The 15,041-nt window shown below is 46.7% G+C and overlaps 1 protein-coding gene across 2 annotated transcripts in view; it reads right to left on the bottom strand.

Annotated features, from left to right (window-relative positions):
• Positions 1-1,314: 1,314 nt before the first annotated feature.
• Positions 1,315-15,041, bottom strand: part of Pde6d (phosphodiesterase 6D) — a 43,906-nt gene continuing 30,179 nt past the window's right edge. The window contains exons 2-5 of one of the 2 annotated variants that reach the window (XM_057761723.1): positions 7,172-7,260; positions 6,314-6,439; positions 5,344-5,449; positions 1,315-1,850 (exon numbers count right to left, since the gene is read on the bottom strand). In XM_057761723.1, coding sequence (XP_057617706.1) covers positions 1,769-1,850; positions 5,344-5,449; positions 6,314-6,439; positions 7,172-7,260 — 403 coding nt within the window. In that variant the 3' untranslated portion in view covers positions 1,315-1,768. Of the gene's footprint in view, positions 1,851-5,343; positions 5,450-6,313; positions 6,440-7,078; positions 7,261-15,041 lie in introns of those variants that run through there. The other variant, XM_057761724.1, reaches the window with a different exon arrangement.

The raw sequence follows: 15,041 nt of genomic DNA, 5'->3' as shown, positions 1-15,041 counted from the left end.
GTGTGTGTGTGTGTGTGGTGGGGGGCAGGTCTCACGCACCTGGGCAGTTTTAAACACTCGGTAGCCATAGCTGGCCTTGAACTCCTGCTCTTCCTGTCTCCCTCCTCTTCTGGAGTGCTGGAATTACAGGTATGTCCACCACACCCAGCTACATCCCTAGCCCCTCACCTTTTTTTTTCCAATTTAGTTTTGGATATTAAAAAGATAGTTCTTGGGGCTGGAAACATGGCTCAGCAGTTGGGGGCGCTGACTGCTCTCCCAAAGGACCCAGGTTCAAATCCTAGCACCCACATGGCAGCTCACAACTGTCTAAGATCTGACACTCTCAGACAGACTTACCTGCAGGCAGAACACCAATGCACATAAAATAAAACAAGCTTTAAAAAGAGTTCTCTAGGATAGGGGTGTAGCCCAGTTGGCACAGTGCTTGTTTAGCATGCACAGAGCCTGGATTCGAACCCCAGCAGCTCAGAAACTGTGTGTGCTGTCACTGTAATCCAGCACAGGGAAGGTAGTCCAAGGTCATCCTTGAAGCTATAGTCAGCTTGAGGCCAGCGTGGTGCTACTTGGGACCTTGCTTAAAAAAAGAAAACAAGCCGGGCGGTGGTGGCGCACGCCTTTAATCCCAGCACTCGGGAGGCAGAGGCAGGCGGATCTCTGTGAGTTCGAGACCAGCCTGGTCTACAGAGCTAGTTCCAGGACAGGCTCCAAAGCCACAGAGAAACCCTGTCTCGAAAAACCAAAAAAAAAAAAAAACAAAAAACAAGCTTTCCAAGATAACATGATTAGAGAAAGCTGGTGCTGGCTTGCTCGGAAAGTATGGTTCTCCTCCTCACCCAGAGACACAGGCTGGGAAGCAAGGTGGGAGCCTGGGAACTTGGCTATACCCTCTGGACTCAGGTCTACCATTCTGGTTGCCAGATGACTTGAAATTGTTGATATTTTGTAAAGGATAGTGAGCACTACTGTAGCTTGGAGCGGAGTCCCTACCTAAGAACTCCTTTTGATTTTTTTTATGTCAGACCCCAGAGCACTGCAGGAGGGATTATGTTCCTCCCACGCTGGCTTCCTCTGATGTCATCTTAAGCCTCTCAGCCTTGCCCCAGCCCCGTGTTTCCCATCATTCTTCTGATGTCCATCCACTTTTAGAAGCAGCAGTGGAGGCATTTGGGAATGAGAGCTAACCATCTATTTCTGGAGCGAAAGAGTTTGTAATCCTACAATGTGATAAATCTCTGTCTTCCTTCATGAAGACAGATTCACAGTCCAGAAAAGAAGAGAAACAGAAGCAGCGCCATGCTAAAGACTGTAGGAATATTTGAATGCTTTAATTACATCATGTAATAATAATATCATAGTCTATTTTACAAGTTAAAGGTATGAGACTGTATGAAATAGAAGTGGTAGGGAGAAAAACCTAAATAGGTCAGGAAGGTAAATTTTTTCAAAACCAGAGGCCAAGGAGGTGGGGCAGGGACAGACGCAGTGTGGTTCCTGGTATGGGTTTGCTCCCATGCTTGTACCAGAAAAGAGTTGAGGCTTGTCCCCTGCCCTTGGTTAGGGTTGGGAGTTTAGTCTTGTCAGTGAAGATGGAGGTTTTGGGAGGAGAGGCCAACTGGCTACCTATACAGAGCTGGTTTCCTGGTGCCACAGGTGGGTCTGTGTTGGAGGAATCAGCTGGAGTATCAAAAATCAACCATGTGGAGGAGAAAAGCAAAGCTTCCTTCTGCCCCGTTCCAAATTCTTGAAGTGCACACACGTTCTTCTCTCAGATGTAGAAAAGCCTCACTCTGGACGTGCTGACAAGAAGGTCGTCATCAAAGAATTTTGTCTCTATGATGACATTGCCCCTGTGTGAGAGAATCGAGAGGGCAAAGACAGTGAGTGCCACAGGCCACGGCACCACTTCCACAGATGGTGTCCATTTGGGTTCTCCAGGCTGGGTACATGTACCACCTAGAGCCTTAGTTTGGGCATCACAATCCTTGTTCAGAGTCAGGTGTGGTGGTGCACACCCGTAATTCCAGTAATCACAGGGCTGGGACAGGAGGAGGAGTTCAAGGTTAAGTCTGGCCCATCTAGTGAGATTCTCTCTCAGAATGAGAACAAAGCCAGGCATGGTGGTACACACCTTTAATACCAGCACTAGAGAGGAAAAGGCAGGCAGATCTCTGTGAGTTCTAGGTCAACCTGGTCTATATGGTGAGTTCTAGGCCAGCCAGGGTTGCAAAGTAAGACCCTGTCTCAAAACAAAAACAAAGCAAAGCAAGCTAGGAGGTGGTGGCTCATGCCTTTAATTCAAGCACTTGGGAGGTAGAGGCAGGGGGATCTCTGTGAGTTCAAGGCCAGCTTGGTTTACAAGAGCTAGTTCCAGGACAGGCTCCAAAGCTACAGAGAAACCCTGTTTTGAAAAACCAAAAGATCAAAACTAAAAGAAACAAAAAAACAAAAAACAAAGCAAACAAAATTAAAAAATGTTGTCTGCATAGGTTAGATTCTTACAGGGTGTTTAACTTATGTGACAAGAGTTTGTTCCCATCAAGTGCAGAGGTCGGAACTCAGAATATGCCTTTTGTCTTGACACACTGATGTGTCCGCTGAGTGCTCTGCACACAGACCCCACCGACACCCCTGGCTGGATCACTCTGGCTGCAGATCTTGGCCAACCTCAGGGAGGCACTTTTCCCTATAACACTGACTACAGCAGACAGCTAGGGTTCCCTGCCCTGCAGTTCTCTCCTGACTTTGGGTAGTAGCACCCTGCTCTTCCTTTGTGGACAATCCGCTCTTCTAGTCTCTGGGTCAGCTGAGTGACCCCTCTCTCACCTTGCAAAGGGGGTCACAGCATTCTGTTCATGCCAGTCAGATTCCTTCGCCTTTGACACAGGGAAGGGAAGACAGCACAGCTTCTGGCCCTTGTCTCTTCCCAGCTGTGAGGGCTCTGCTTTGTCTAACTCAGGTCTATTAGCCAGGGTTTGTTTCTGTGGTTTGTGACCAAAGAACATTAAACGAGGCACTGGACTATGAGGATGGGGTCAGATGGCCATCCCAGTGGCCCATTCTGTTTGTGTCTTCCTTTCCTGGCTGGACCAGAGAGTGATCCTAGAGTCTTGTGCGTGCCAGGAAAGAACATTCCCACTGAGTCACAAATGGCAGTGTTCCCATTTATAAAATGGAATATTACTGCCATACCAATTTACCTTTGAGGGTTTTTTTAAAAATCGTTATTTTAAGACTGGGTGTGGTAGCACATGGCCTTAATCCAGAACTCAGAAGGCAGAGTAGGGAGATCTCTGTGAGTTCGAGGCCAACCTGGTCTACATAGCAAGTTCCAGGGCAGCCAGAGCTAAATAGAGAGACCTTGTCCCAAAGAAAAACATTTTTATTTTATGTGCATGGATGTTTTGCTTGCATGTGAATCTGTGTAACATACATGTGCCTGGTGCCCGTGGAGACCATATGAGGGTATCAGACCACATGGAATTGGAGCTACAGAGAACTGAGAGTTGTCAAGTGGGTGCTGGACTCAAGCTTGGGTCCTATGGAGACAGCTGGTACTCGGAACTGCTAAGCCATCTCTTTAGCGCCTCTGTATCTCTTCTGCACTTGGTGTGGCTTTCATGAAGGATCTTCTGGCAGACGATCTAGGGTTACACAATTATTCGTGGTCTAAACTTTTAGACAACGCTATCACTGACACTTCTTTCTGGCGGTACTAGGCCTAGAACTCACTTATGTAAAGCAAATTCTCTATCACTGAGATACATCCCCAGGCCTGCTGAAATACTTGAAAGACTCAATCTCCTCCCACGAGAAAATGGTAAGTGGGCAGTTACTGACAATGTCTTTACATTTATTTTATTATTATTATTATTACTGCGTATCTGTGTGTGATCTGTGTGTCGCTGCAGGAGCATGTGGTGTACATGTTACACGTGTACCATAGCACACATTACATGTCAAAGGACAACTTTCAGAGACCTTTCTCTCCTTCTAGCCTGGGCTCCAGGGATCAAACTCAGACCACTGGGTCTGTGGTGCTAAGCACTTTTACCAGCTGAGGTATCTTGCTGGCCATCGACAGTGGTTTTCGACAACACAAATGAACTATTCTTTGATCAGGAAGTAATTACTGAATTCTAGGCCAGTCTCTGGAAGCCTCGGCCCAAATGTTACCCTCTACGATGGAGCCCTCTGGAGGATGTGTTAGGGGATCCAGAGAGCATATGGAGACGCAATGAGAGAGCGAACCTGCTGGATTTGACATCGATTTTGTGCTGCTTTCTTTCAACGCTGTCTCAGTTTTCACCCTCACTGTGTCCGTGAAAGCAAAGCTCAGCAAGACTGGACATCACTCAGCAGGGCGATGGTAGCACATGCCTTTAATCTCAACACTCGGGGGCAGAGGCAGGGGGAGCTCCCTGAGTTTGAGGCCAGCCTGTTTTGCAAAGCGAGTTTCAGGACAGTCAGGGCTACACTGAGAAATTCTGTCTCAAACAACAACAACAACAACAAAAAACCCAAAAAACAAAACACATTATCACCCAAAGATAAGTTGTCAGGGTGAACTGGAAATTTAAAATGTGGTCTAAAGATTTTGTCCTGTTACTTTTCACAGGACAAAAGTCAGTAACCTTGACACAGGCCTGGGTGCTCTTCCAAGTCAGTAACCCTGACACAGCCCTGGGTGCTCTTCTAAGTGAGTAACCTTGACACAGGCCTGGGTGCTCTTCTAAGTCAGTAACCCTGACACAGGCCTGGGTGCTCTTCTAAGTGAGTAACCTTGACACAGGCCTGGGTGCTCTTCTAAGTCAGTAACCCTGACACAGCCCTGGGTGCTCTTCTAAGTGAATAACCTTGACACAGGCCTGGGTGCTCTTCTCAGTCAGTAATCTTTTTTTTTTTTTTTTAAATATTTATTTATTTATTATGTATACAATATTCTGTCTGTGTGTATGTCTGCAGGCCAGAAGAGGGCGCCAGACCTCATTACAGATGGTTGTGAGCCACCATGTGGTTGCTGGGAATTGAACTCAGGACCTTTGGAAGAGCAGGCAGTGCTCTTAACCACTGAGCCATATCTCCAGCCCTCAGTCAGTAACCTTGACACAGCCCTGGGTGCTCTTCTAAGTTGGTAACCTTGACACAGCCCTGGGTGCTCTTCTAAGTTGGTAACCTTGACACAGCCCTGGGTACTCTTCTAAGTCAGTAACCTTGACACAGGCCTGGGTACTCTTCTGCTCCTGTCTCTCTAGATCTCTGCCTGTGAACGGGACCAGGAGTCCCAACTGCCTCGAAGCCTGTTTTGAGACACACTTTGACGTTCCCTGAAGCCTCACTCACGTTAGGACGCTGGCGGGCATCATCTGGGACTCGGGTGCTGCTTCTATCAAGGACTGCCAGGTATTTGTGGAGTTAGGGATCACAAAGCCAAACTCGAAGAACCACTCTGAAGGAAGAAGGAAAAGCCAGTGAGCAGGTGCTATCTGTGGGTATGGGAACCATAGGCTATTTGTCCCTCTCCTTTAGAGTGGACTCTTCCTACCCGGAACCATGAAAGGAACCTATCGCATACCTCCTACACCAGAGGCACACTAAAGGAACCTATCGCATACCTCCTACACCAGAGGCACACGAAAGGAACCTATCGGATACCTCCTACACCAGAGGCACACGAAAGGAACCTATCGCATACCTCCTACACCAGAGGCACACGAAAGGAACCTATCGGATACCTCCTAAATCAGAGGCACTCAAAGGACACAGACTTTTCATTTGTGCACAGACGACTTCTTTTTTTCTCTTCAAGACAGGGTTTCTCTGTGTAGCCCTAGATATTCTGGAACTCGCTCTGAGATTCACCTGCCTCTGCCTCCTGAGTACTGGGATTCAAGGCATGCATCAGCACAGCCCAGCTAAACAGTATTTTCTTAGGAGTAGGAAGATGTGCACTAAAATAAAGGTAGAAAGGCCTTTGGAATTTTAGTTTTACGGTGCCTACATGTTTTCTTATGTGTTGACAGCTCATGCAGGGAGTCTCTACTAGTTATAGCTTATGATGTGTAGGTACAGTCCTATACTAGCTACACTGTATCATAGCCGCTTCTTCCAAGACCACACTGTAATCCTACACAGGTCCAGGCACAGGCACCCAAGCTTCCAGGGTGTGTTTAGCCTTGTTTTGTCTTCACTGGGGTCCTCAGTGCAGGATGTAGGATTCCACTGGTTATAAAACTAGTATTTTCAAGGCACGGCTATGCCTTTTGCCCTGTCCTCCTACACCCTGGTTCCAGGCACACAGGTAGCAGAATACCTTCTAGGCATTGCCCTTTGAAGTAAACTTTTTGCTCCAGGCGGAATTTTTCCATTTGCTCTGCAGAAGAAAAGTTCAGTTCTCGAGACACTGCCTTGCACTTGAGGATTTTCTTGGGCACACGGGCTGATGAGAGAGAGAGAGAGGTTGGTACCCTTCTAAATGAGAGCCACAGGACTGCGATGCTCTAGGTTCCCTTGAGTTCCTCTGGCTGCCTTAGAGAACAGGCTATGCTTATTAAACTTCATGAAGTGCCCTGGTAGCTGTATTACACTCCAGCTGAACGCAGAGATCTAATGGGGCAACACACGTGACCTGTTGCCAAGGAACACAAGACCTGGTGTCTCCATAGGCCTCACCTAGCTGCTCTTGGCAGGCTCAGGCTGGGAACGTCCTCCCTCTATGCAGGCTGTACAGTGCCTTCTCTATATTCTGATTCTTTGAAATGCTTCACCTTTTCTCTTTTCCTCCAGAGAGGTAAAAATGAAAATTTTGTTTTGGAAAAAGTTGAAACCTGAGCTTATAGCTTTTCTTTTTGAGACAGGGTCTCAAGTGGTTCAAGATTGGCTGTGAATTAGCTACATAGCTGAGGCTGGCCTTGAACTCTTGATCTTCCTGCCTCCATCTGCGAAGTGCTGGGATTACAGGTATGAGCCAGCACATCCTAGATCTAGGTATGGTCCGACGCTAAAGTGGACTTGGGGAAGTGACAGAAAGAAATATAAAGGTGGAAGAGGAAGTGTTCTGTTTGCCGGCAGGGCTCACCTGTCTACTGGCTGTGTATTTACTTAGCTCCCTGGTGCCAGGGTCTGTGCTGGCACTGGGCATAGCTTGTGCATTCAAGGGTCTGCAAAGTACCTTCATGCTCCACACCAGGGACAGACAGGTCTTCTGTTCCTTGCCAGAGTATCTTTCCTGTCTCGGCATCCCGAAGATTCATCCAATTTCTGATCAAACATGATTAAGGAAAAGTAAGGTCCCCAGAGTGACTCCTACCGTGCAGTGGAGGGTCTCACTTTGCCATCCCATCCACTCTGTTTAGTTTGTATCAAGTCTGCCAAACTTCCCATGAAAGCAGGTGGGTTTATGTAGGAGAGTCCAAAAGATACCTAAAGGAAGAGGCAGAGACCACCAGAGAGATTTTTATCTACATCATCTTAGGTAAGAATTCAGAGACAAGGTCTGTGATGTAGCTCAGTGGTAGAGAGCTTGCTTAGCATTTGCAGGTCCTGGTTCAATCCCCACTATTGGGAAGAAAAAAAGACCTCAAAGATAGCCAACTTCTATATGCTGTGAATATGCTTTATTACCAATGGCTAATAAAGAGGCTGATTTGATCAACTGCCAGGAAGAATACAGCCAGGCAGGAAATCCAAGCAAACATACAGGGAAAAAGAAGGCGGAGTCTGGTAGATGCCAGCAGTTGCTGAAGGAGTCAGATGCCAGAGCATTACCCATAAGTCACAGGGCACGTGGCGACACACAGATTGTTAGAAATGGGTTAACTTATATGTAGAGCTAGCCAGTTAGAGGCCTGAGCCATTGGCCAAATAGTTGTAATTAATATTAAGCCTCAGAGTGGTTATTCGGAAACTGGCAGGCAGGAGAGAGAAACTTCCAGTTACAGAAATTGTAAGTGAGGGTTAGAAAAATGAATATTGAAAAAAAATCTAAATGTGTCAAAGGAATCTTATCAGCTAAAACAGTAAAAGACACAGGAGGGTATCCAGGGTACTGCCAAGGCACTGAGTCATACAGACAATCCCATCATGGGGATCACAGCCTGTAAGCCTTGTTCACTATCATGGAGCTACCAAACAGCCTTTTAGGGTCCAGCTTTTAAATGTGAGCAGACAGCCAAGGAATGGCGAAATGGTTCAGCGGGCACAAGTGCTCGTTGTACGAGCCTGACAACTTGAGTTTGATCTCTGGATCTCATGGTGGAAGTGCAGAATAGATTCCCAAAATTTGTCCTCTGACCTCTCCAAAAGTGTTGTGGTATGCACGCATGTGCAAACACACACAAACACACACACACGCACAAACACATGTATCACTCAAGAATCACCAGAAATCAAGAAGATATTTACTATGAAAGACAACCCAAAACAAGAGAAAAAGGGGACTACAGATGAAGATGCAAACTTAAAAAAATTACAAAAATAGCCGGGCGGTGGTGGCGCACGCCTTTAATCCCAGCACTCAGGAGGCAGAGGCAGGCGGATCTCTAGGAGTTCGAGGCCAGTCCGGTCTACAAGAGCTAGTTCCGGAACAGGCACCAAAGCTACAGAGAAACCCTGTCTCGAAAAACAAAAAAAACAAAAAAAATTACAAAAATAATAGATAGCACCAGACAATGGCTCAGTGGTTAAGAGTGGCTGCTACTTAGGGCTGGAGAGACAGCTCAGCACTGGCTGCTCTTCCAGAGGACCCGGGTTCAACTCCCAGCACCCATATGGAAGCTCACAATGGCCTGTAATTCCAGTTTCAGGGGACTCGAAACTTGCCATGTTAAAACACTAATGCACATTAAAAAAAAAAGAGAGAGTGCTTGCTACTTGAAATTTTTTTTTGCTTGCTTATTCTCTCTCCCCTCCCCCACCCCTCAAGACAGGGATTCTTTGGGTAGCCCTGGCAATCCTGGAACTTACTCTGTAGACCAGGCTGGCCTTGAACGCACAGAGATTTGCCTGCTTTTGCCTTCTGAGTGCTGGGATTAATGGCTCAAGTTTTTGTGTTTCTGCTCCCTTCTTCAGGTGATGAGGATTGAACCTAGGGCTCTGTGTTTCCAGGCAAATGCTCTACCACTGAGAGAAACCCCAATCTGCTTGAGTTCAGTTTCCAGAACCCACATCGTGTGGCTCACGATCGCCAGTAACTCCAGCTCCAGGGGATCTAATGCTCTCTCTGGCCTCCTTGGGTGCCAAAGTCATACACAGATACCACAGGTGCACACGAATAATATATACATAAGCAATCTTTAAAAATGACCAATGTTTTATATAACAGGTGTGTACTTGAGGTGATGTTCTGTGGCTCATGGCTGCTACAATTCGTAGGCTAGTCAACTAGTAATCTCCTTAGCCAAAAATATCTTTTTTTTTTCTTTTTTTTTTTTTACATTCATAGGGTTTCTCCCCAGTATGTTTTTTTTTTTTTTTTTTTGGTTTTTCGAGACAGGGTTTCTCTGTGGCTTTGGAGCCTGTCCTGGAACTAGCTCTTGTAGACCAGGCTGGTCTCGAACTCACAGAGATCCGCCTACCTCTGCCTCCCAAGTGCTGGGATTAAAGGCGTGCGCCACCACCGCCCGGCCAGTATGTTTTTTTTAATTAATTAATTAATTTATTAGCCGGGCGGTGGTGGCGCACGCCTTTAATCCCAGCACTTGGGAGGCAGAGGCAGGTGGATCTCTGTGAGTTCGGGACCAGCCTGGTCTACAAGAGCTAGTTCCAGGACAGGCTCCAAAACCACAGAGAAACCCTGTCTCGAAAAACCAAAAAAAAAATAAATAAATAAATTTATTTATTAAAGATTTCTGCCTCCTCCTCGCCACCCCCTCCCATATCCCTCCCCCAGCCAAAAATATCTTAATATCTAATTTAAGTATCTACGTTCTGTGTTTGATACAATAAGTGAGGTCGTAATAACACATCTGGAGAACAACAGTAGCAACAAAGAGACCACTAGAAAAACAAGTTTTGGTGCCAGAGTCAAGAATGCTAATGTAAAGGTTGAAGAAAAACTGAAGAAAACTATTAAGGAAAATTAAAAAAGAAAAGAAATAAAACAGGTGAATAAAGACACAAAAAGGGTCTGGTGAGATGGCTCAGTGGGTAAAGGTGCTTGCCACCAAGCCTAATAACCCAGGTTCAGTCCCGAGGACACAGGGTAGAAGCAGAGGGCGGACTCTTGCGGGTTGTGCTCTTGACTGCTCCACCTGTGCAGCGGCACCAGTGCATTGCCCACCCCCCACAGAGATACAATGTGTACAGAAATTGAATTAAAAGAGACGGGAGAAGTAGACAATTGCCTAAGAGGTCTACTATCTAATGACAAGAATGACAGATCAGAGGCCAGACACGGTGGGACCACGCTTATGAGCGAAGTCAGAGGTCCAAGGTCACCCTTGTGACCTTGTATGAGGACAGCTACACAGTGAGTTGGAGGCCAGTCTGCTTTTATCTTTCTCAAACAAAACAAAACGCAAACAAAAATATGAAAATTCACTGAAAACCTTTTTCTTTTAAAAGTAGAGAACATGGCTGGAGAGATGACTCAGTGGTTAAGAGCCTGCTCTTCCAAAGATCCTGAGTTCAATTCCCAGCAATCACATGGTGGCTCACAACCATCTGTAATGAGATCTGGTGCCCTCTTCTGGCCTGCAGGCATACATGTAGGCAGAACACTGTATACATAATAAATAAATAAATCTTAAAAAAAAAAAAAAAGGATTTGCGATAATCATCAGCGTGATAGTGGGGCAAGGACCGTTCAGGTACCCTCTCCTCTGCTGCCCAAGGACCTAGCTGAGGACATCCCCGTGGACACCTGGGATCCCCTCTAGAGCCAAGTCTCTTGCCAACCCTAACATGGATCCCTTAATGTAGGTATCTTCTTCCCTGCTCCTATATCCGCCCTTCCTCCATCTCCACCCTCCCACTCCCCCAAGCTGTTGCCAGTCCTTCCCTTCTCCCTTCCCTCTCCCCCCTCCCCCTTTCCCCCAACCTCACCCCCACCCCTGCCCCCACTCCCATGCTCACAATCACCATAGAATCTTCGTCCGGCGATGGATGGAGATACAGACAGGGACCCTCATCAGAGGTATGGACCGAGCTCCCAAGCAAGGTCCAGTTGAAAGGCAGAAGGAGGGAGAAGATGAGCAAAGAAGTCAGGACCGCGAGGGGTTGGTCCACCAACTGAGGCAGTGTGCCTGTTCTAATGGGAGCTCACCAAATCCAGCTGGACCGGGACTGAATGAGCATGTGATCAAACCGGACTCTGATTGCGGCTGACAATGGGGGCTGACAGATAAGCCATTGATAAAGGTACTGGGACTTGTTTTTACGGCATGTTCTGGCTTTTTGGGACCCTGTCTATATGGATACACAGCTCCCTAGGCCTGGATGTAGCGGGGAGGGCCTTGGACTTCCCACAGGGCAGGGTTCCCTGCCCTCTCTCAAGCAGGGTGGGAGAGGGAGGAGGGGGTGTGGGGGAGCGGGAGGGGATTGGGAGGAGGGAAGGAAGTGTAAATAATTGAATGGAAAAATAAAAAGTAGTAGACAAAGAAAATTGAGTGCTGCTGTTACCAAGCAAAGAAATGGAGCCTGTAAGGCTGTCAGGAGCACTGGAGAGGGCTGAGCAGCTGAGGGAGTTTACACGCGCTTTTCTCCTGTTAGCAAGGACTCCGTGCCACCACCCTCCTCTGGGAGGCAGAGGCTGTGCTGAGCCTCAGCAGCTAGCAGATGCAGCTTTTCTTTTCCCAGGCCTTGGACAGCTGGGGCAAGCACACGGCCGAAGCTTGGACACTGGAGACCTCAGTTCAGAGGTCCTGAAAATGGTACTGGACAAGCATCTGAGAATACTACGTGTGGGCCTGCATAGACAAACCGACTGTCCCTTTCCTGCTGTGCAGCCTTCTGGTGTAGGCCCTGCCCTCCACCCCCCACGCCCCCCCCCCTTCACCCGCCCTGCGCTCTCCCATTGTTTGACTAGCTGTCACCTGAGAGCCCTGTGCAGAAGAGCTGCCGTGCACCACAGGGGTGGCACCACATGCACCTGCAGAAGGTCTGTGTTTTGCTCTGATACAGAAGACACACAAGCTTGGGTTGTCCAGAAGACCAGGGTTATGGAGTAAACTAGGCCAGGAGCCAGGGTAATGCACGCCTTTCTTCTTTGGGTTTGTTCTCCCAAGTGCTTGTGGCTACTGAGCTCTTCCTTACCTACTGGGTTCACTTCCTCTGCTCCACATTTCAAATGAATTAACTAATCTATTGTGCTGGAGATAGAATCCAGGGCTTTCCACATGCTAAGTGAACACTCTGCAGTTAAGTTAAACTCTTACTCTTTAAGTAACTGAATTTAAATGAATCTTCAGTATATGTTTCTACTTAAGTCATACCTTACAATTTTAAGTACTAAAAACCTGCCTGCCTATCCCTGCATCTGTAAGAGAAAGTTTCTCCATTCTAAGACGGGAACAACTGAAACTGTCATCCTGCCCAGCCATTCTGTGCTCGGATTTGGCCCACACGCCTTAAGCCCCAGGTTTTCAGAAGACGCTGTCTTGACTCACTCTGCAGAGGCCACGGAAGTGTTCTATGTGCCTACTACACCAAAGGCACATCAGACCGTCTGGAAATTAAAAAACAAACTCAAACACAAATGGCAGCTATCACCAAAATTTTTGGTTCACAAGCAGAAAAGATATTCTTAGCAAAAAGCTACAGACGGAAAAGCCTTAAAGAAACGATCTCAGTTCAAGTTGCATCTGATGAGAAAATGCCCCTGGTCCATGTCAGCAAGAAAAAGATTTATTTCTATTATTTAAAGATTATATATGTGTGTGTGTGTGTGTGTGTATGTATGTATGTAAGATTAAGAAAAAAGAGGTGTACTTCAGAGGCAGAGGCAGGTGGATCTCTGTGAGTTTAAGGCCAGCTTGGTCTACAGAGCGAGTTCCAGGACAGGACAGCCAGGGCTGTTACACAGAAAAACCCTGTAAAACCCTGTCTCAGCACCCCTCCAGCCCTCCCCAAACAAAAGAGAAAAAGAGGCCATGAATTTGAAAGAGAGCAAGCAGGGAGGTATATGACAGGGTTTGGAGGAAAGTGAAGGGGAACATGATATAATTATATTATAATGTTAAAGAATAAAGTCGTGTGTGTGTATGTTTGTGTATCTGTATGGGCATCCATACAGGCCAGAGGTATCTCCCCTGGGGTCAGAGGTAAAGGTGGTTGTGATCTTCCTGACGTGATGCTAGGAACTGAACTCAGGTCATCTGGAAGATGCAGCCTGTACTCTTAATGGCTGAGTTAATTCTCCCACACCTGCTTTTAATTAGGTATTTGTATATGTGCTTCTGTGTGGGTTTGTGCACACAAGTGCAGGTGTCCAGACAGGCCAGAAGGCACTGGCTCTCTTAAAGCTGGAGTTACAGGTGGCTCACAACTGCCTGTACTCCAGTTCCAGGGAATCTGGCACTCTTTTCTGGCCTCCACAGGCACTGCACACACATTGTGCACACACACACATACATGCAGGCAAACACTCAAGCACATAAAAAAAGTTTCTTGGTTAACTCAACAATTTTTATTACTTTCATGTACCCTAATCTGAAAACTGCTAATGTCTAGATCAAGTGCTTCATTCCACAGGCATAGAAGCTTGTTAGACTGTGTCTACTATAAACAACATGAAACCAGAGAAATACAAAGGAGAGTTTTATCCAAAGTGGGTGGAGTGGAAGTAACTAAGGCTCCTCCAAGTTCTGTGGCTTTAGGAATGAAAAGGAAGGCTGATCCTCTCTGGTGGGCTAGCTTCTCAGGGTCCTGGGTTCCTTGGGGCTCATTCTCAAAATTGAGGGATACACACAGACAGGAACAGAATACCCCAACAAGCAAACAAACTGATTCACAGGCTTAGTATGCAGGAGGCTAAAGCAGGATTGCATATGAGAGAGGCCTTGTCTCAAACAAGCTAAAATAAACACCAACCAAATAAAAATTTCCCAAACAATGAGAACAGCTGGCTTTCAAAAGCGAAAACAAATCTGATGCCTGACCATCTGGCTGGAAACAGTTTGCTCTGGGGCTGGAGAGCCGGCTCTGCAGTCAAGAGCACCGCAGCTCTTCCACAGCTCTCAGCTTTAATTCCCAGCACCCACATGGCAGTTCGGAACTGTCTCTAATTCCAGCTCTAGGGATCCAATGCCCTCTTCTGACTTCAGTGAGTTCTGCATGTAAGTGGTATGCAGACATACATGTGTACAAAACACCCATACATACAAAATTTTAAAATAAAAATAAAACATTTTTGCTTCAACAAAAGTTTGTTAAGCAGAATTTTCAGAGAAAAAATGTCCTGAGTTTTAAGGCTCAAAGGTCAAGTCACTTCCAATCTAGAGAGAGGATTAGGGAGACAGGCTTTACAGGAGGGGGTGCTGGGCACTATTTATAAACACCATCCTCTGGGTCAGCCGGGGCACCTCTCTTAAAGGCTCCCTGGGGTTCCTAAGGAGGATGAGCAGAGGAACATTTCTCTGCTACCGGAAGCCTCCCCTTAGGGGAGGGCATGTCTTGGTGTTAGGACTCCCTTATTTAGAACCAGGCCAAATACAATGTTCTCACATGTAAAGCACCATCAGCTTTAAAGTTAGGTTTCAGGGCTGGTAAAGGTGCTGGCCACCAGGCCTGACCACCTGAGTGCGATCACTGGGTACCCACACAGTGGGAGGAGGGAAGCCATGTCCATCACTGTAAGTTGTGGCATTCACATGCACACATATAAATATACACATAAATAAAAACCTAAAAAGTTAAGTTTCAGAGTAAATGATAAATTTCAGAGTAAAATCAAAGCTTGCAAAGTATTGATCATCTGGAAAGAAGAAAGCAAACAACATCAAAGACTGGGAGGCTTTTAGCTTAAAGGGAAGGTTTTTAGGGGTAAGGAATCTATGTGGGGGCTGGGCAGGTAGCTCTGTGGTTAGGTAAGAGAGCTTCCTGCT

Source organism: Chionomys nivalis, chromosome 2 (genome assembly GCF_950005125.1).
Source record: "Chionomys nivalis chromosome 2, mChiNiv1.1, whole genome shotgun sequence".
Lineage (NCBI taxonomy): Eukaryota > Metazoa > Chordata > Mammalia > Rodentia > Cricetidae > Chionomys > Chionomys nivalis.
Note: the sequence above shows the minus strand (reverse complement) of the source record. Positions and strands in the feature narration are given on the sequence as shown.